The 20282-nt window shown below is 31.9% G+C and overlaps 1 protein-coding gene across 2 annotated transcripts; it reads right to left on the reverse strand.

Moving 5' to 3' along the window:
• Window positions 1–10343: 10343 nt before the first annotated feature.
• On the reverse strand, window positions 10344–14301 carry LOC112772726 (G-type lectin S-receptor-like serine/threonine-protein kinase At4g27290). Of its 2 annotated transcripts, none has more exons than XM_072225774.1 (7): window positions 12965–14301; window positions 12731–12859; window positions 12418–12566; window positions 12129–12339; window positions 11797–12034; window positions 11563–11713; window positions 10344–11458 (listed from the first exon to the last, which is right to left on the reverse strand). In XM_072225774.1, the coding sequence occupies exons 1-7, from the start codon at window positions 14217–14219 to the stop codon at window positions 11165–11167; spliced, it is 2427 nt and encodes an 808-aa protein (XP_072081875.1). In that variant the 5' UTR covers window positions 14220–14301; the 3' UTR covers window positions 10344–11164. The 2 variants fall into 2 exon arrangements, with proteins under 2 accessions (XP_072081875.1, XP_072081876.1); XM_072225775.1 differs by having other exon boundaries at window positions 11356–11480; window positions 12965–14297.
• Window positions 14302–20282: the final 5981 nt, after the last annotated feature.

The following is a 20282-nucleotide window of genomic DNA, read 5'->3' on the forward strand; positions in this document are numbered from 1 at the left end:
AAATGACTCATCAACGTCTATTCCTTCCTCTTGATCATATTATTATGCCACCAATCTTGCTTTGTTTCTAGCTATGCTTCCATCTTCACCCAACTTGTTCCTGAAGATCCATTTAGTGCCGGTCATTTTCTTGCCAATTGGCTTTGGAACAAGTGTCTAAACTTGATTCTTTTCAAATTCATGAAGCTCTTCTTTCATGGCTTTTACCCAAGAGGGGTCATCAAGTGCTTCCTTGATGTTTTGTGGCTCTATTTGAGATAGAAAAGCTAGGTTTGATTCTTCAGTTACTTTTCTAGTGGAGGATCGAGTTTTGACACCTTGAGAGACATTCCCAATGACAAATTCTTGTGGATAATTCTTTAAAAATTTTCACTCACGGGGTCTAGTGGACTTAGGAACAAATTTTGTTACGGAAGGATCCATGGAACTTGCATTTATATGGATTTCGCTTGATTCAGGAGACAAAATAGAATTATCTCCTGCTGATTCTCCTACAGCAGCAATTTTAGGTTCAGGTAGTTCAAAATTTTCCTTTTCTTGAATTTGGGCTTCTCCATTGTTGCCATCAACTTGAGTTCTTGCATCACACTCTTCCAAGACACTTTGAACCAAGTTAGTGTCACAAAAATTAACATGTATGGACTCCTCAATGACTCTAGCATCTTAATGGTAAACTCTATAAGCTTTGCTAGTTGTGGAATATCCTACAAATAAACACTCATATGCCTTTGGATCAAATTTTTCTAATTTATTTTATTCAAAACAATACATTTGCATCCAAAGATATGTAAATAATTCAGATTTGGTGTGTGATCTTTCCAAAGTTCATAAGGAGTTTTCTTCAAAAATTTTCTTATGATTGTTCTATTTAAAATGTGGCAAGCCGTGTTAACTGCTTCAGCCGATAGGAATTTTGGAACATTACTTTCACAAAGCATAGCCCTTGTCATTTCTTGAATACTTCTGTTTCTTCTTTCAACGACACCATTTTGTTATGGTGTTCTTGGGCAAGAAAAGGTTTGTGATATTCTAAATTTCTTGTAAAAGGATTCAAATAATTGATTTTCAAATTCTTTACCATGATCACTTATAATGGAAGAAATCATTAAATCCTTTTGATTTTGAATTTTCTTGCTAAAAACTTCAAAAGCCGAAAAGGCATCATTTTTATGTGTAAGAAATAAAACCCAACCAAATCTTATGTAGTCATCCACAATCACCAAACCATAATGTTTGCCACCCAATCTTTGGGTTCTTGTTAGACCAAATAAATCAATATGTAGCAACTCAAGTGGTCTTTTAGTAGTAGTGTCTTCCTTTGATTTAAAAGAGCTTTTAGTTTGTTTTTCCATTTGACATGCATCACATGTGACATCCTTGTCAAATCTTATCAAAGGAATACCTCTTACTAAAACTCTTTTAACAATTTTGTTTATTTGAAACATGCTTGTATGGCTGAATCTTTTGTGCCATAGCCACTTTTCAGATTCTTTGGAATGAAAACAGGCTATATTTTGATTATTTAGTTCATTAAGAGTGAGACCATACACATTATCACACCGATTTGCTACAAATAGTACTTCATTAGATTTTTCACTTACCACACGGCATTCTAATCTTTTGAATATTACCAAGTAACCCACATCACACAACTGAAAATGCTCAAAAGATTATACCTCAAACTATCAACCAAAAAGACATCATCAATGAAAATAGAATGATTATTACCTACTTTTTCAACAGCTATGATATTTTCTTTACCATCATCTCCAAAGGTCAGAAATCCTCCATCATATTTGTTTAAGTTTGATGAAGAAGGTTGTCCTTCCCGTCATGTACCTAGAGCATCTGCTATCCAAGTACCACATATCTTTCTTCTTCTTGGAAACTAGGCAAATCTGCACACACTCTCAAGTAACCTTAGGTATCTAAATTAATTTAGATCCTTTGAAGTTAATCCACCTTGGTTGCCCAAGTGCATTAAAATCACAAACAACATTGTAAGTTTGGTTTCCTACTCTTTTTTTTTTCAATAAAGCATTGTAAGTAAGAGTGACCAATTTTCTTACAATTAAAACAATGATTTCTTGATGCATGTTGCTGAAATTGATTTAAGTTTTGATGCTGGAAATGATCAAAAGGGTGAGGTTTTCTGGTTTATGAAAAAGATGTAGTTCTTTTGACAGAATTATTTTTATTATTAGCATCTTTTTTTGCAAATGCACTCAGACCAAAATTCTTGAAAGCATACGGGCTTCTTGAATAAGAGGTTCTTTTGTGAAACTGTGATTTTTTTTAAAGCAACCTCATTGTTCGAGACATAGCCCAGACCCGACTTGTTTGGTGCAGGTTTAGTTCTTGAAGATGATGCAGTTTCATCAAAATAAGATTTTTCAAATTCCTCTTCACAGCTGGGAATATATTGAAGACCAGATCTGTTGAGGGTGGATTTTGTTTTTGAAGAAGAAGCCATGAATTTTGTAGAAGAATTTTCAAAAACTGCACGCTCTTTTGTCACATAGCCTAAGCCAGATTTTTCAAACAATGGTCTTTGATTAGCAAGTAATTTGTCCAAGTTACTAGAACTGTGAGCAAATTTTGCTAAATTGCTATTCAATCTTTTAATCATTTTAGAGTTAACTACCATTTGTACCCATGAAAATTGAAAATGCTGACACATCTACTCATAAAAAAAAAAAAGAAATTACCATTTGTACCCATAAAACATGAGTTCCATATAACAAAATTATCCAAACACTAAAAAATCACATAAAAATCCTAAATTACCCTTATCATCATCCGCATAATCTTTTTCCCACCACTGCCACCACCACCACTAACCCATCCTCTCTCTTTCCTTCTATTTTCTGAGCTCGTCGCCGTTGCCATAGTCCATCAACTCTGCCAACTCCTTCCTCTTTCTCTTTCTCTCCCTTTCCTTCTCTGTTTTGCTTTTCTCTCTCTCTTCTGCTTCTTCGAATTCTCAACCCAGAAAAAGGGCTTCACCATCATCAATAACAACAGAACCTTCTTCAGATTCCTTGCCCCCACACTCTCTCTTACCTGCAAAATCTCTTCAGGTTGACTCATAATCTGTTTGCCCTCCTCCTGATGTACCCCAAACCCTAACCCCAATTCCTAACTCCAACATTGGAATCAATGATCTCAGATTGACGATCTCAGGAGATTAGCGTTTCTAGTCAAAACTGTCGCTACTACTACTACTAATATAAGCAATAACAACAACAATATAGTTGATGCTTTTGTTATGCAGCAGGAGCTGAAGCTAAAGTTCGAGTCTTTGCCTAAGGAGGTTGAAGATTGAGTTATGGAAATGAGCGAGAAGAAAATAAAAAATAGGAAACTCAAAGTGGTGAAGGGCATGGATGAGTTGGGCCACGAAAGTGACTTATCCACCGTTTGAAACCACACCACAACTACAAATTTCTCCCTTCTCAATTTCATAGCATTTGCTTTTTATGTAGATCTGTCACTGTCTTCTTCATTTTTCCTCTTTACTTTTTTTATTGTTATTGTTGTTGTTGTTGTTGTTGTTGTTGTTGTTGTTGTTGTTGTTGTTGTTGCTTTTTGTGAAGAAGATGATGATGGAGGTATAATGGTGATGGTGGTGGTAGTAGTGATGAAAGAAATGAGGTGGTGGTACCCTTGAACTCAAAGTTTGGCTCAGGCGAGGTGAGACGGAAGGAGAGAAGGAGGGGGTGGATGATGTAATAAGGGTAATTTGGGGTTTTTATGTGATTTTTTAGTGTTTGGATAATTTTGTTATATGGAACTCATGTTTTATGGGTACAAATGGTAATTTTCTTTTTTTATGGGTAAATGTGTCAGCGTTTTCAACTTTCATGGATAGAAATGGTAGTTTACTCATCATTTTATTTAGCCTTTCATTTTCAGCAACAAGTTCTTGTAAAGGATCCACAATGTGCTTTCCTTTAAGTTTCTCAATTTCAGATTTCAAAAATCTATTTTCTTCAATAAGGTCCATAGCACATTTGGTCTCTTTCACCTTTTCTTTTAAGAACTCATTTCAGCCTTTAACACTTCATTTTCAAATTTAGATTTATTATATTTTTTTTAGCAATTTTTCAGAATGATGGGTAAGATCATCAATAATGACATGTAAATCATCCATGGATAGGTCATAGTAATTTACCTCATCCAGTTGGTCTTCACCTGCCATGAAGCAGACTTGAGCTTCGTATTCGAAGTCCTCTTCTACATCCGAATCATTCTTAAGATCCTCCCAAGATGTCATGAGTACTCTCTTCTTTTCTTTCTTCCCTTTTTCTTTCTTCTTGAACTTTGGGTAGTTGTACTTAAAGTGTCCAGCCTCCTTGCAATTGTGGCATATCACTTTGCTCAAGTCCTTCTTGTATTCCTTTGAGTTTGAGCTCTTGTACCTGCCTTTGTTCCTCATTAGCCTCCTAGCAAAAAACAAAATTTCATCATCTGAAAAACTGTCACTAGACTTACTCTCATTTGGTTCTACTTTTGATTTTAGGGCAATTTCCTTTTTCTTTGAGTCTTGGCTTGTGTGTGTGGTTTCATAAGCAAGAGGTTTCCCTTTTAACTCATCATAGGTTATAAGACTTAGGTTGTTACTCTCAGCTAGAACAATGGCTTTTGTTTCCCAGTCTTTTGTAAGGCTTCTAAGAACTTTTCTCACTAAGATTTTTTTAGTGTGTGTTAAGCCCATAGCATCAAAGCTGTTGATAATGATTGAGAATCTCTCAAACATTTCATCAATGCTTTCTCCATCCTTCATGGTAAACATCTCGTACACTTTTTGCAGCATATCAATCCTTGTTTCTTTGACTTGTTTGGTACCTTCGTGTGTAACCTGGAGTTTCTTCCAGATTTCTTTGGCCGTCTTACATCTAGATATCTTTCGGTACTCCTCAAAGCTGATAGCATAGTGCAGTAGGTTGATAGCTTTGACATTCAGTTCCACCTTCTTTTTGTCATCATCATTCCATTCAGCTTCCTCCTTTAGAGTCATCACTCCATCAACACTTATTTTTGTTGGGATTTTGGGACCATTCATCACTATCTTCCATATTTTGTAGTCTATTGATTGAATGAAGTTCCTCATCCTCTCTTTCCAGTAGGCATAGTTCTTCCCATTGAAAAAAGGAGGCATGTTGTTTGACTGACCTTCTGTTAGAGTGTAGGCAACTGTGGTTGTGCCCAAGTTGTTTATCATTGGACCTTTGCTCCAAGCTGTGAGGCTTGATTCTTAAGACCTTGGCTCTTAATACCAATTGAAGGTAATAAAAGGCTTAGAGAAAGAGGATTGAATCTATGGCCTTCTTTTACTTTAATTGATTAAGCCTTAAAGCTAGTACTCAAAGTGCAACTCTGTTTGAACTGCGCAGCGAAAAATTTATGAGACAATTTTGTTTTGTCTCATGAATTTTAAAAAATAGAACAGAAACATAAAGGAAGAAGATGACACCGTCATGTATCCTAGTTCGGCTGCTTTTTGCAATGCAACCTATATCCAGTCTCCACCACAACGTTGGTGGAATTTTCACTATGTTAAGAGTATTACATACACCAATTCCCTAGGACTTACCTAATCCTATCTAGGCACACAAGTTTCAACCTAAACTTGACTTGGTTATGCTAATACTTAAACTCTTTTACACTAAGTGCTTACCCAACTTAGCAAGGGGCACCTCTCACGTACATGACATAAGACAGAAAATACAACCAAATGATATCTGAGATCCCTCTTGCCTTTTCTCCAAAAGTGTTTCTCTCAGCCTTTTTCTCTCTATGGCTCTTTTTCAATGCCTCACTTACTTGTCTTTTACCTCTCAAAGAAAATACAGAAAGATATACATTGAAACTGAAATATAAAACTGTAAAATATGAAGGAGATGATGAATAACAACATTAACACTATGAACTGAACCCAACAATAGAACTCATGACTTTGTTCTTCATCTTGGCAGAGTGCTCCCTTTAGTGTAGGTGCAATACTTCCAAGACTTCAAATTCAGTAGTGAGGTTTCATACACAGCTCTCTATTCGGGTTCTCTCTCCTCCAGTCCTAGTCCCCAACATTTTTTTCTTTTGTACCTTAGTCTGAGTCTCAGCTAAGGTTTTTCTCAAGTCAACTTCTTGGATTTTGAGCTTTGTTAAATCATCCCTTCTTTTTCTTCAATCAACCCCTAAATTAGGGATTTCAAATTTGAATTTCTTGCTTGATCGAGGTCAATAGAGCGGTAGAGATGATTTTCCTCAGTGATAATCCCAAATCCAGACCTTTAAAAATGTGCTTTGGCTCCAAGTAACGTTGTAAACCATTGATTTTTATCAGAAGTAATTAGACACTACTTTCTTCATTTATCCAAGAATAGTGTCGCAGAAAGTTGGAGAAGGAGTGAAGAAATTAACATGCATGCAAATGGAAATAAATCACATTTATCTTTTGACTTAGTTTAACATGCTTTTGATTAGGGCGATTAGACATTTGCTTTCTTGATTTACTTTTCTCTTTCTTTCTTCTCTAGTGAATAAATGAAAAGGAAGAAGCATTCTCTCTCTTTCTTCTTGAATCTGTCCGAAGAAAGCTTGTAAGCGTTGCCTTTGGTTTGATTTATCTTGGATGAGTCAACTTGAGCTTGGATTGGCTTGACTTCCCGCTCAGCCCAATTTGATTTTTTTGTTTCCAGTTGGTTTGGGCTTCTGTTCCATTACCTGGGTCTGCAACACTTTAAATAAAATATTCAAACCCAATTGGGTGTTTAACCTAATAACTCAATGTATGTCATCATTATTTAAGTTAATTTTATTCTTAGCTCAACACTTAGTTCTTCATGATGTTCTTTATTTACTTCATTTCAACTATAATATTATCTCCATCTCAAAAATCACTTCAGCACTCAAATATGTTCTCACTTTTTCATCTTCTTCTTGCACTCTACAGAGCAAGAATTTGGGGACGATTAATTTGGACAGAATAAGAGAGGGATTATATGTCCTTGAATCCAATTTCGGTAAAAATTCATCCACTACACATTCCATAAATTCCAACCAATCTTCATCCATTACACCTTCAAATATATGGCATTTTTGTTTAGGACACCTTTCTGGACAAAGACTTAATCATTTACATAAAAATTTTCCTTTTATTTCTATACATCATGATGAGGCTTATGACATTTATCTTCTTTCTAAGCAAAAGAAACTTTCATTTTCTCAAAGTTTTAATAAAGTCAATGCAAGTTTTGATTTATTATATTTTGATATTTGGGGTCCGTTTCGACAAAATTCTATTCATAATCATAAATATTTTTTACTATTGTTAATGATTTTAGTCGCTTTACATGGGTTATTTTATTAAAATCAAAGGGAGAAGTGAAAAATCATGTAAAAAATTTTATTACTTTAGTTGAAACACAATTCAACTCTAAAGTCAAAGCTATTTCGTTCCGATAATGGACCAAAATTCATTTTACATGATTTTTATGCTTCAAAGGGCATTATTCATCAGTGTAGTTGTGTTGAAACTACTCAACAAAATGGAAGGGTAGAACGCAAGCATCAACATATTTTGAATATAGCTCGTGCTCTTATGTTTCAATCTAATTTATCATCATCTTTTTTTATCTTATGTTGTTAAACATGCTGTTTATTTACTTAACAGAGTTCCATCATCCGCAATTAATTTTAAAATACCATTAGAGATTTTATTTAATCATCCACCAAATTATCATGACCTTAAAGTTTTTGGATGCTTATGTTTTGTTTCTACCCTAATAGCAAACAGATCAAAATTTAATCCAAGAGCTAAAAAGGCTGTGTTTATTGGTTTTCAACATGATTTTAAAGGATATATTATTTATGTTTTAGAAGATACAAAAATTGAGATTTCTAGAAATATAATTTTTTATGAAATGATCTTGTCCTTATCCACAAAAAATGTCCAATTTGATACACTCAACCCAACATTGCCAAACACGTATTCTCAAAAATAAGATTCAGTTAGTCTTCTAGTTGGACTCTCACCCATACCCATTGACCCACTTCCATCCAATTCTTTCTTTTCTCCAACAGCCTCTCTTTCTTCCTCACTGCCGTGTCCTAACCAACTTGAACCCATGATCCCCGAATCTATTTCAAGTCGTACAACCTCCCCCCTTTCCGCAATAGACACTAACCCACCATCACCTCTTCATCCCATGTCACCTTCCTCCCCACCTGAGCAACTCCGTCCTCGTCATTCTGACCGACCTCTAGCATATCTCTCTGATTACTTATGTAATTCTTCTCTCACCTCCACAAATATCTCTTCCTCAAAATGTCGTTATCCTCTATCTTCAGTTATGTCTTTTTCTTCTCTTTCATCTTCTCATCATAAGTTTCTTTTATCTCTATATTCTGATATTGAGTCAAAATTTTTTAAGGACACCAATCAACATTCTAATTAGATGCTCTTGAGTTGAACAAAATTTGGCGTCTTGTTGATTGCCCTGCAGGCGTTAAGCCGGTTGGCTGTAAATGGGTCTATCCCATCAAATGCAAACTTGATGGTTTAGTTGATCGATAAAAAGCATGCCTTGTGGTTAAAGGGTTCACTCAGACTGAAGGTGTTGATTTCTTGAAAAAAATTTTCCCTATTGTCAAGCCTGCCACCATCAGATTAGTTTTGGTATTGGCCTCTATGAAGCATTGGCCTATACATCAGTTAGATGTCAATAATTCTTTCTTACATGGGGATCTTTCTGAGGATGTTTATATGACTCTGCCACCCGGGTTTACATCTACTCGACCGAATCAATGCTGCAAGCTGCTGAAGTCACTGTATGGTTTACGACAATCTAGTCGTATGTGGTATGGCAAACTTTCTCATCTTTGGCTATATCATGGATATCAGCAGATCTTATCTGATTATAGTCTATTTGTTAAATTCACTGGTACTCAAATTTCTATCCTTCTAGTCTATATTGACAATATTGTTCTCACTGGTAATTTCCTTTTTGAACTTGCTACCATTAAGTCTATTTTGCACCAACACTTCCAAATTAAAGACTTGTGTCCATTAAAATATTTTTTGGGTATTGAGGTTGCTCAATCAGCAAAGAAAATTTGCTTATCTCAGAGAAAATATTGTCTTGATTTTTTGGAAGATTCTGGTTTATTAGGTTCTAAACCTGCCTTTGTTCTAATGGATAGTACCAAAGACTATATCAAGACAAAAGTTCCCTGCTATCTGACCCTTTTGTATATCGCTATTTGGTTGGAGGTCTTATCTATCTCACCACTTCTCTACCAGACATCATGTACGCTACTCAACAATTAAGTCAATTTATGGCATCTCCTACTGAATCTCATCTTCAAGCTGCCAAGCATGTGTTACAATATCTGAAAACCAGCCTCGGCAAAGGACTTTTTTTCCAAGAGAATTAGAAATCTAGCTTCTTGACTTCAGTGACTTTGATTAGGCCGGATGTCTTGACACTCGGCAATCTTTAACAGGATATTGTTTTTTCTTAGGCAGCTCCTTAGTCTCTTGGAAGACTAAGAAACAAACTACCGTTGCTCGCTCATCCACTGAAGCAGAATATCGTGCACTTGCTAACACAACTTGTGAACTTCAATGGATACTGATTGTGTTATAATTTTTACGCATCTCTCCTATCCACCCACCAGTTTTATATTGTGATAGTCAGAGTGCTCTTCATATTGCTGCTAGCCCAATTTTTCATGAACAGACCAAACATTTAGAGGTTAATTGTCACTTGGTTCGACAAAAAGCTCAAGTTGGAGTGATGAAACTTCTCCCCGTTTTCTCTTCTGGGTAGCTAGTTGACATTTTTACCAAGCCTTTGTCTTCTCAACACTTCCATCTTAATCTCAATAAGCTTGGTGTTCTTGACATCTTTCATCCTCCAGCTTGCGGAAGCGTATTAAACCATTCTTCCCTTAGCTCATGACAACAATCAAGAAGTCTCACGTCCCACAAATTCAGCCCAACAGAATACATAAATTCAGTTACAATTTTAACCTTTATCATCTTATCTTATCTTATCTTACCTTCTTATCTTATCTTTACTTTTATATTTCGTAGACAATGTTCTATATATATATATATATATATATATATATATATATATATATAGTTTTACCTTCGTAATTCAATCAGTCAATCTACAATAAAATTTTTCATCTTTTTTTTCTTATTCTATCATAATTTTATCAATTTCTGTAATTTAAATTTTTTTACACAATTAATTTTCTTCCATAATTGTCTCCTTTTATTTAATTATACAAAAAATCAATTTTAAATTTTATGTTAATCAAATCTCAAAAAATTTCTCAACATCTATAATTTATTTATTAATACGAGAGTTAAATCATTAGACAGAAATAGCTTGTCTCAATCAGCAAAGTATTGACAAATTTTAGGACTTAACATCATTAAGCTGTTACCCATCTTATAAGTGGTATGGTGTGTAGGGGTGGAAACAGGTCAGGTCAGGCCAGGCTTTACTCTTAACAGGCCTGGCCTGTCATGTAATTGATTGGCCTGAGCCTAGCTTGCAGCCTGCTATAGACTTTTTTCAAAGTACTAAGCCTGACCTGTTATTCAGCTTGGCCTGGCCTGAAGCCTGTTAAAAGGCCTGCTAATTTTTTTTTTGTAAAAATAAAAATATTATTTAAAAAAATATTTTTTAATAAACATATTTATATATAAAATGTCATATTTAATATTTATAAGAATTTTTAAACTTTAAAGTATTTAAAATATATAAAATTATTTATAATTAAATATAGTAAATTTAAAATATCTCATTATTTTATTAATAATAAAAAAATTATTTATATATATAATTATATATTAAAAGGTCCAAACAGGCCTGGCCTGACCTGTCAGGCCAGGCTAATTAATGAGCCTGGGCCTGTCCTATTAACATAATAAGGCTCTTATAACAACCTGAGCCTGTGCCTATTTTATAACAGGCCAGGCCAAACACAGGCCAGGCTGCAGGCCCCTGGCAGGCCGCCTGGCCTTTTTCCACCCCTAATGGTATGGTGTGTAGAGTTGAAAATAAAGAACCTTCTTTAATTCACTGCATTATGGCTGTAACGATAAACATCTCCAGTTATTCATTCGAAACAACTAACTAACTAACTATCTTGCTGCTAGCAATGACATGGTAACCTCGTTTGCTGAATAAATTGTATGATTACTTAATGAAGAGTCTTCTTGGTGTGAATAAAATGCAGGCAGCCTCGGCCGAGGCAGTGGTTTATCGTCGTCCAACACATGAACTACAGATGACATGTTAGGCCTATCTTCAGGTCTCCCTTGCACACATAACAGCCCTATCTGTATACATCTCAATGCTTCAACTTCAATGACCGAATCGCGCACTGATTCATCTACCAGCTCCAAAGCCCTCCCCTCATTCCACAGCTCCCATGCCTAAACGATGGAGTCACAATATCTATAAATGTGATGAAGTTACAATAGTTGATACCAAACTTGACATTGATTTTTATATGAAGTTACCATTCAGCATTACTTACATGTCCAAGAAGGTTAATATTTTGGTCAGGAACACGGAAATCTCTGTTCTTCCTCCCACTGACTACCTCAAGCATGATTACACCAAAGGCAAACACATCAGACTTCATTGAGAAAGATCCACGCACCGCATACTCAGGAGAAATATAACCGCTGTATTTTAGCATGCATATCAAATAACAATCATGATAGAAACAATGTTACAGCTTTAAGTATTTAAAAAAACACCTACTTACTGAGTTCCCATCACTCTTTTTGTTTTGGCCTCAGTTTGATCGGCAGCAAATGTCCTGGCAACACCGAAGTCTGATATTTTTGCATTCATGTCTTCATCAAGAAGAATATTACTAGTTTTTAGATCTCTATGAATGATTCTTAGTCTAGAGTCCTGATGCAGATAAACTAAACCCCGAGCTGTGCCACTAATAATGTGAAAGCGCTTGGTCCAATCTAATAATTTTCTTCTAGCATCATCTATCATGTTGAGAACGTCAAATGTTAACATGATTATCTACAAGACGACAACTGAGAAAAAGAAGCACAAATTCAAGATAGTAAAGGAATGGACCAAAAATAAAATAGTCCAAACTTCTGTTGGGCATGAGCTCATAGATCAGAAGTTTCTCTTCTTGCTGAATGCAACAACCAAGAAGTTTTACAAGGTTGCGATGCTGAAGTTTTGCAATTAGCTGAACTTCCGTTTTGAACTCCTGCAATCCTTGGTCGGAGTTCTTGGAAAGTCTCTTGACCGCAATCTGGGTTCCATTTGTAAGTACACCCTGATAACAAATGTTTAGAACAAAACAATAAATGGAGTAAATAATACCATAGTGACCACATTCAAGTTATTTTTGTACCTTATAAACTGGTCCATATCCACCTTTTCCCAATTCATTGCGGCTAGAAAATTGATCAGTGGCATGAACTATGGTTGATAAATCAAATGTTGGGAGGTCCATATCCTCCTTTTCCCGTTTGTGATCACGCTGCTTCAACCAAAATATATCTAGCAAAGAGGAATGATACAAGAACAGAGATTAATTTAAAGTTCCGGAGCCTGAAATAGTTGGTTAATGTGAAGAACAACAAGACTTTCAGCATTGCAAAATTATATTTTTGCCAAATATTGGTGTAACAGTAGAATTCACATGTAAAATATCGTGTATTTACCTGTCTCCACAAGTTTTTTTCTCCATAGAAATAATTTCAGTCCAAGTATTACGATCATGATGAACAATATAAAGCCAACAATGATGCCTGCTTGCTTCCTCTTGCTGGAATCATTGTTCTGCTTATCATCTGAGATATCAAAAGTTCAAGAGCATTCTTCCTTAATTCCTTACATTATGTATTGTGAAATTATAATGCAGGTAATCAAAAACAAAATGTAAATAAGAAGCATACCTATTCGGATATAGAAGTCTTGTGACCCTTGTCTAATGTCAATAAGATCATGAAACCAGATCAAGCAACCGCTTCCTCCATCACGGATATCCAAATTGGAATATGCCGTACAAGAACAATTCTTCAGACAGAATTCCTTGCATTCCAGCAGGTTCATGGTCCTGTTATACCAAGAAGAAGACGTGTCCGGCAACACTATGCCGGTGACCTTCTTGAATCCATCTCTGCTGCAACTTAAAGGAGTGATCCTAACACAACCATCAGACCAATCAGATTCCTTCCATTTTCCAGGATATTTTGGTGCAAATCCTTCAAGGCATGAACAGACAGGAGTAGGAGTAGTACTGCAAATAGAATTTGCACCACAAATAGCATACTTGTCACATTCGGCCTCCGGTATAGAAATAAGGGTCTCCCAGCCTCTGGTTTGTATTGACCAATGCAAAACCTGCAAAGCTCCCCAAGGGTACGCTACACCTCTAATATATTTGGATGTATTTTCCGGTCTGAACCTAACAAACACTTCTTGTTCATTGAAAACAAATTGAGATGAAAATTGGCTATAGCGCAAATAAGTTGTAGCTCCTGAAAACATTAGCCCATTCCATGGCCCTACTCTAATTGTTGTGGCATTTCCATTCATTAGAACTATTTGTGGATCACCTCTAAGGTCTATTCTAAGTGTGTAGTGTCCGCGGCCGGGATCATCGATACTTTTTGAAGATGATAGAGTCCTCTCTAGACCTGTTCCAAGGTCCCATCCCAGCTTCATTCCTGGCAACGAAGTATCACAAGGATAATCAAAGCTCTGCCATAGAAAGTGGTCTCCATTATGGCCATCTTTGACAACAAGGTTTCCTGACTCCAAGAGCTGTGCAACTGGATTCCATTTATCTTCCACTTTGCTTGACATGTTGGTGGACCACACAATGCTGCTGTTGCTGCTGCGATTAACAAGGACAAGTAGTCCTTCGCCGGTGAGTTTTAGAACTCCTGAGGTGTTGTTGAGGGGTTTTTCTCTGTTTGCCACCCACACCACTACCTTAGGGAATATGTTATGGTACCATATGCCTAAGTATCGGCCATTTGAATTTCCGGGGCTGTAGAAGCCAAGTTCAAAGGTTCCTCCAAGCGAAATTAATGTCTCTCCATCGGTGATGGATTGAACAGGAGTTATATTGTCTAGTGAAGTGGAGCTTCTTAATATAAATGAGAATAGAAGGGACCAAAACCATAGCACTCTCTGGTTTTGCATTATTTCGTTGAGGCACAACTTGTTTCTACTACACTAATACAAGAAAAGATGGTCAGGACTCGGGACCTGATTTTCCTTGGTTATTTTTTATACATTAAAGCATTTTTATAACTTATAAGTAAACAACAGGGAGACATGGGTTGACCTACTCACAAATAAGAGGGGTTATTGCATATTCATAATTTGATATTTTTAAGAGTCATGCTATAGCCTATAGTGAAAATTATTTTTTAAAGAATAAAGACTTTTTATATAATAGAATAAAATATAAACATCAATATACAATATACACTTTTTTCCAAAATGTTAGTTATAACTTTTACTCTTTATCCAATTTCATTTTTCAACAAAAAAAAATCTCTTCTAACAGAATAAAATTAAAAATAATAAAAACCAACTAACATGAATTTTAGACATGTGATTTTTAGATTTTAGATAAATTAGACAATACCCACGCATCGCGTGAATAATTAAATAAATTATACTATATAGTATAAATTTAAAAGTACTTAATTGTTCAGAGATTAATTAAATAATATGTAAATTAATACTAAATTTAAAAATTCATTTGTAAAACATATTTTTTATTTGAATATAAATTCAATATAATTATTTAAAAAAAAAGAAAAATATATAATAAAAATAAAATTTTGTAAAGTTTGTCTCTTTTCTAAATATTGACTTGATTATGTTTTGTAGTATCTTTATATAACAAAAAAAATTTCTTATATATTTTATCATATAATATAATAAATTCTAAGAAAATAAATTCTGCTTTTTTTATTAGTGTGAATGTTTTCCATGTTTGCTGATATTTTTCAATAGACAGTATTCCATAGTGTAATTTTAAGGTTTATCTTTAATGTTTTTGGGGATAAATAAAAAAGGTTAAAAAATTAATTAAAATAAAATTACAAAAAATATACTATAAAATTATAAATAATTTTTATTAATTATGATATATTGGAATATATACCAAGAAACAAATATTGTTGCGTCAAAGCTGAATGTACTTAATTGGAGATGTTTTGGACACTTTATTTGAGAACTTAATAAATAGAGTAATAGTAGTAAGAAAGAGTTATTGAAGATATTTAGATAGATCAAATAATATATATATATATATATATATATATATATATATATATATACTTTAAATATTTATAATTGAAAATTATTATTATAGTTTTAATGGAGATATTAACTGTATTTTTAATTTAATTAAGTAATAATAGGTGTTAAATTTAGTTGATTAAGTGAATTAAAGTTTTATGCCATTATTATGTAGAAATATATTTTTTTATATTATAAAATTATTATTTATATAAAATTCCTGATGTGACACAAATTTATTCTATAATAGATTTTTTCAACTTTCATATAATAAAATAGATACATAAATGTATATATATATATATATAGAGAGAGAGAGAGAGAGAAATTTATTCTATATTATATATATATATATAGAGAGAGAGAGAGAGAGAGATTTTTTAGAGCAAAGTTACATATTTAATAAAAATTATTATTTTTTGTTAATATTTAATCAATTCTAAATTTTAATCACTAAATTCTAAATCTTAATACTTTAAAAATAAAGTGTTAATCTAAAATATTGACTAATATTAATAAAAAGTGTTAGCCTCCTAATATTTTTTATTTTTAAATTATAAAATTTTTTTAGACTTATTTTTATTATTTTCCTAATAAGATCATATTCAAATTATCTTCTTAAATTTGATCTAATACTAAGAGAAACACTAATGGAATATTTTTTATATCACTTTTAATTTTTATAATAATAACTTATAATTTATATTGGATATAATTTTTGAAATGATACTGATATTAATAAAAATAGGTTGTATCATTTAAAAAAAATTAGTAAAATATAATTATTTGTTAATAAACATTGTAACGTTGTCACTGTAATTTTGTTAAATTAAAATAAAATCAAGTATTAAAATAATAAATTTAATCAATTTTTATAATATATAATTTTATAAATATTTATTATGTGATATTTTATAAAATTTAAAATAAAATTAAACTAAAATAAACATTTGAGATACACTAAAATATAAAAAAATTATCACATAAACACAAAAAGTCAACTCTCACGGTGCTCATCTCAATTTCTAACAGGGTATTTAACCATAAGATGAATGTAGCTGCAGTTTTAGTTCAACGTAATCACGTAGATAAGACATAAGTATCTGAAGAAATTTAGCAATTCCATGAAGTGGCAGATCAAATAAGGAAAATAGAAAGAGACATTCAGCAACAATTGGCCAGGCGGCTGCATAATGATTAATGAATAAAATTTTCCAGAGCAATATTGATTGTGCAACTAAAGAGTTGACAAACGAGCATTCATGGTGTATGACGTATGAGTTCCATTTTGTCTCTTTTTTTTTTCAACTTAACTTTCTTATTTCATGAAACAAAAGTATTATATATATATATATATATATATATATATATATATATATATATATATATATGTGGCTTTGTTAACCATGCTAATTACAGTGAATATAGAAAAGAGAGTCACTTAGATAAAGATGTTTAAAACGTCTTTTTTTTAAAATATTTTTTAATAATTAAAATTTAATATATAATAGATTATACTATATTATTTTTTTTAAAATTAGATCAAATAAATTGATTTAATTAAAAAGTTAATAAACCAAACTTTGACTATAATCTAAATTAATATTTTTTTATAGAAAATAACTATAATAACTCTATTATAAAAAATGACTAAATAAAATACTCCTATTAATTTTAAAAACCTTAAATCCTAACTCTATAATGACCAAGAGAAAAGAGAAGGGTTAGAATTTAGGATTTTCAAAATTTATAATAATAATAATAGTAGTAATAGTAGTAGTAGTTATTTTATTTATTTTTATAATAATAAGGATATTGTAGTTATTTTTTATAAAAAAATATTAATTTAGACCGATTTAAGATCTAATTTATCAATTTTTTTATCAAATCAATTTATTTGATTTAATTTTGACAAAAATAACATGATATATATATATATATATATGAAATTCTTTCAACATCAAATTTCTGTTTTTCAATTTCACCGCTTTCTTTACTTTTTGAACGTTTCTTTGTAATAACAAAAGACAAGGGTGTTCGGTCTAAATAGTATAAACACGTAAGAAATTAAAAAACACTAAAGAGTTGAGCCATTGAAGTTCGAAATTCTGATAAAATGGACTTCTTAGAGCGAATGCGTTCATTAGATTTAATAACATTATTTTGTTGTATCCAGACAAATTCAATCTATTTTATGAAAAAAATGTGACCAAATATATATATATATATATATATATATATATATATATATATATATATATATATATATTAAATTTTAAGTACTAAAAAATATCTTTAAAAAAAGACGTTTTAAGTGTCTTTATCTAAGTGTCTTCCTTTAGAAAAATATAAGTATCAAATATTGAATTACATTTTTTTTGTTATAAAAATTTTAGTATCATATCGTAAAAATTATTTTTTAAAAAAACTTAAAATACTAATAAAAGAATGTTACAGCTTTATGAATAAAAAACAGATTTAGCTAACATATGTTCTAAGAATACATGATAAGTTTATCATTAATAAAAAATTTAAAATTTTTTTATTTAATAAATACAAAATAAATGTATTGAAAATATAAATTTTTTATATTTTTAATTTGTAATTAATTTTAACATGTGTCCCTAAATCACAATATAGATAAATCTTAAAAGAAAAACCTACTTAATGAGTTGATGAGTCCCCATCATCCCTCTTTTTGTGTTGGCCTCAGTTTGATAGGCTGCAAATGTCTTAACAAGACTAAAGTATGATATTTTTACATTCATGTCTTTATGAAGAAGAATATTATTAGTTTGTAGATCTATATGTGTGGTTCAAGTATTATTTTGTTACAAAAGATTCTATTTTTATGGGAATCAAATATATTCAAAGGGAATGTGAGAATTGAAATAATGGTATTTTCATTTTCAGAAATCAAATTTATTTGGAAATAGCTTTTCAAACTTTGAATCAAATATAAGCATATGATATTCCCATTTTAAAATTTTTAGAAATTATTTATAATTTCCCCAACCACACACACTATCAGACTCTTAGCCTAGAGTCTAATAGGCCTTGAGCTGTCCCGCTAATAATTTGAAGGCCAATTTTATGATGTCTATCAATTGTTGTTTAACTTTTGTCTAATTTACTTTTTGTAATAAGTTTTGAATTTTTAAAAATAATTTATTTTTATATCTTTTAAATAAATATTAATTTTTAACTCTTTTTAATAAATAAATTCTACTTTTTAGGCACCATAGCATTCACCTAACTTAAAAGCGCTTAGGCCAATCTAATATTTTCTTCTAGAATCGTCTGGCATTTGAGGACATTTATAGTTAACTTGATATCTACATGACAGTAATTGTGAAAGAGAACCATAAATTAAAGATGGTTAAGGCATAAACCAAAAATAAAGTAGTCCAAACTCCTATTAGGCACGAGCTCAGAGATCAAATATTGGAAGATTTATGTCTTCATTCCCCCCTTTGCGAGCATGTTGCTTCCACCAAAATATTTCTAGCAAAATAGGAATGGTTAGCAAATAGAAATTCTAAGAGAGCTACAATATTGTTTTTAGTAGAAGCAGTCAAATGTTAAATATCATGTATTCACCTGGCTCCTCAAGTTTTTGTCTCCATATACATAATGCCATTACAAGTAGCATGCTCATGATGAACAAAATAAAAGGTACCAACTACCAACAATGATGACTGCAAGCTTTTTCTTACTGGATTTTTCATCTGAGATACCAAAGTTCAAGGACACTTTTCCATAATTCTTTATTACATTCATGTATTGTGAAATATTGATCAATATTGACATAGTATTTTTTATTTGGTGAACTTTTTTTTTTTGGTAAAAGTGCTCTTGTTCATTAGCACAAGCACCACTTTTTTTTTAAAAATAAAAGTCATATATTCTTTCTTGTATTTTTTTCTATCTATCATAAAATAAAAAAAAGTTTTATTTCTCGAAAAAAATTATCCCAACTTTAATTTTTGGGATACAATTTTTATTTTGGCATTTTAAGAAAATTCACTGTACTCCTAACAAATTTCGTTACTTCATTAAGGTTTGCCGCATCTCCCGACGAACTCTAAATTAGTACGGTCGAACTCTATAATTAACTTCCGTAGCGAACTTTAGTGAAATAACAAAGTTTGCCGAGAGTCTGACAAACATGCTTGAAATGCTAAAAATAAAAATTGTATTCCGAAAATTAAATTTGAGATAATTTTTTTGAAAAATAAAACTTTTTAAATTTTATAATAGAAAAAAAATCCATTTTTGCTTATAATTTTAAAAAAAAAATAGAGATGTTTTTAAAAATATTTAAGGAGTTTTTTGAAGTTAATTTGTTCTGAGTTATAATTGATTTTGATATATATTAATATGATGACAAACATTGTATTAAGTTAATAGCCTAATATGATTTAATGCGTGTGTTAGTGATGCAGGTCGAAAACCAAGATGCACACAAGTCCTAAGAAAAAAAGTAAAAGAAAAAAAGAAGAAAAAAATCAAATAATGAAGCCTAAGACAAATCAAAGTTTGTATTGGATCATCTTATTTTGTCGAGTTAGGAGATACCGTGAAAAACCAAAAAAATTTGCATTATATCAGAAGCAAAGTGTAACAACTATATTACCATTTTTGTGCAATCAAAAAGTTCATTAAAGCTATTATATTTCTACTACATCTATTTGGGAAAGAAGAAAAATGAGCTCTTTTTTTCTAATTCAAATGAACGGTTAAGGATGAACCTTGGAGCCAAAGTTTAAATCGATGGTGCAGATTATTGAATGAAAAAAAGAGCTAGCAAGAAAGGGAGAGAGCAACGGATAGAATTAGAAAAAATGCAGAAGCAGTAAAATAAATTTAAAGAGCAAGCCTCACACTATATAGCTACACTTACAACATCATTTCAGAGCATCATCTCATACACTTGCTTCATAATTATTT

The sequence above is a fragment of the Arachis hypogaea genome, chromosome 18 (genome assembly GCF_003086295.3).
Source record: "Arachis hypogaea cultivar Tifrunner chromosome 18, arahy.Tifrunner.gnm2.J5K5, whole genome shotgun sequence".
Lineage (NCBI taxonomy): Eukaryota > Viridiplantae > Streptophyta > Magnoliopsida > Fabales > Fabaceae > Arachis > Arachis hypogaea.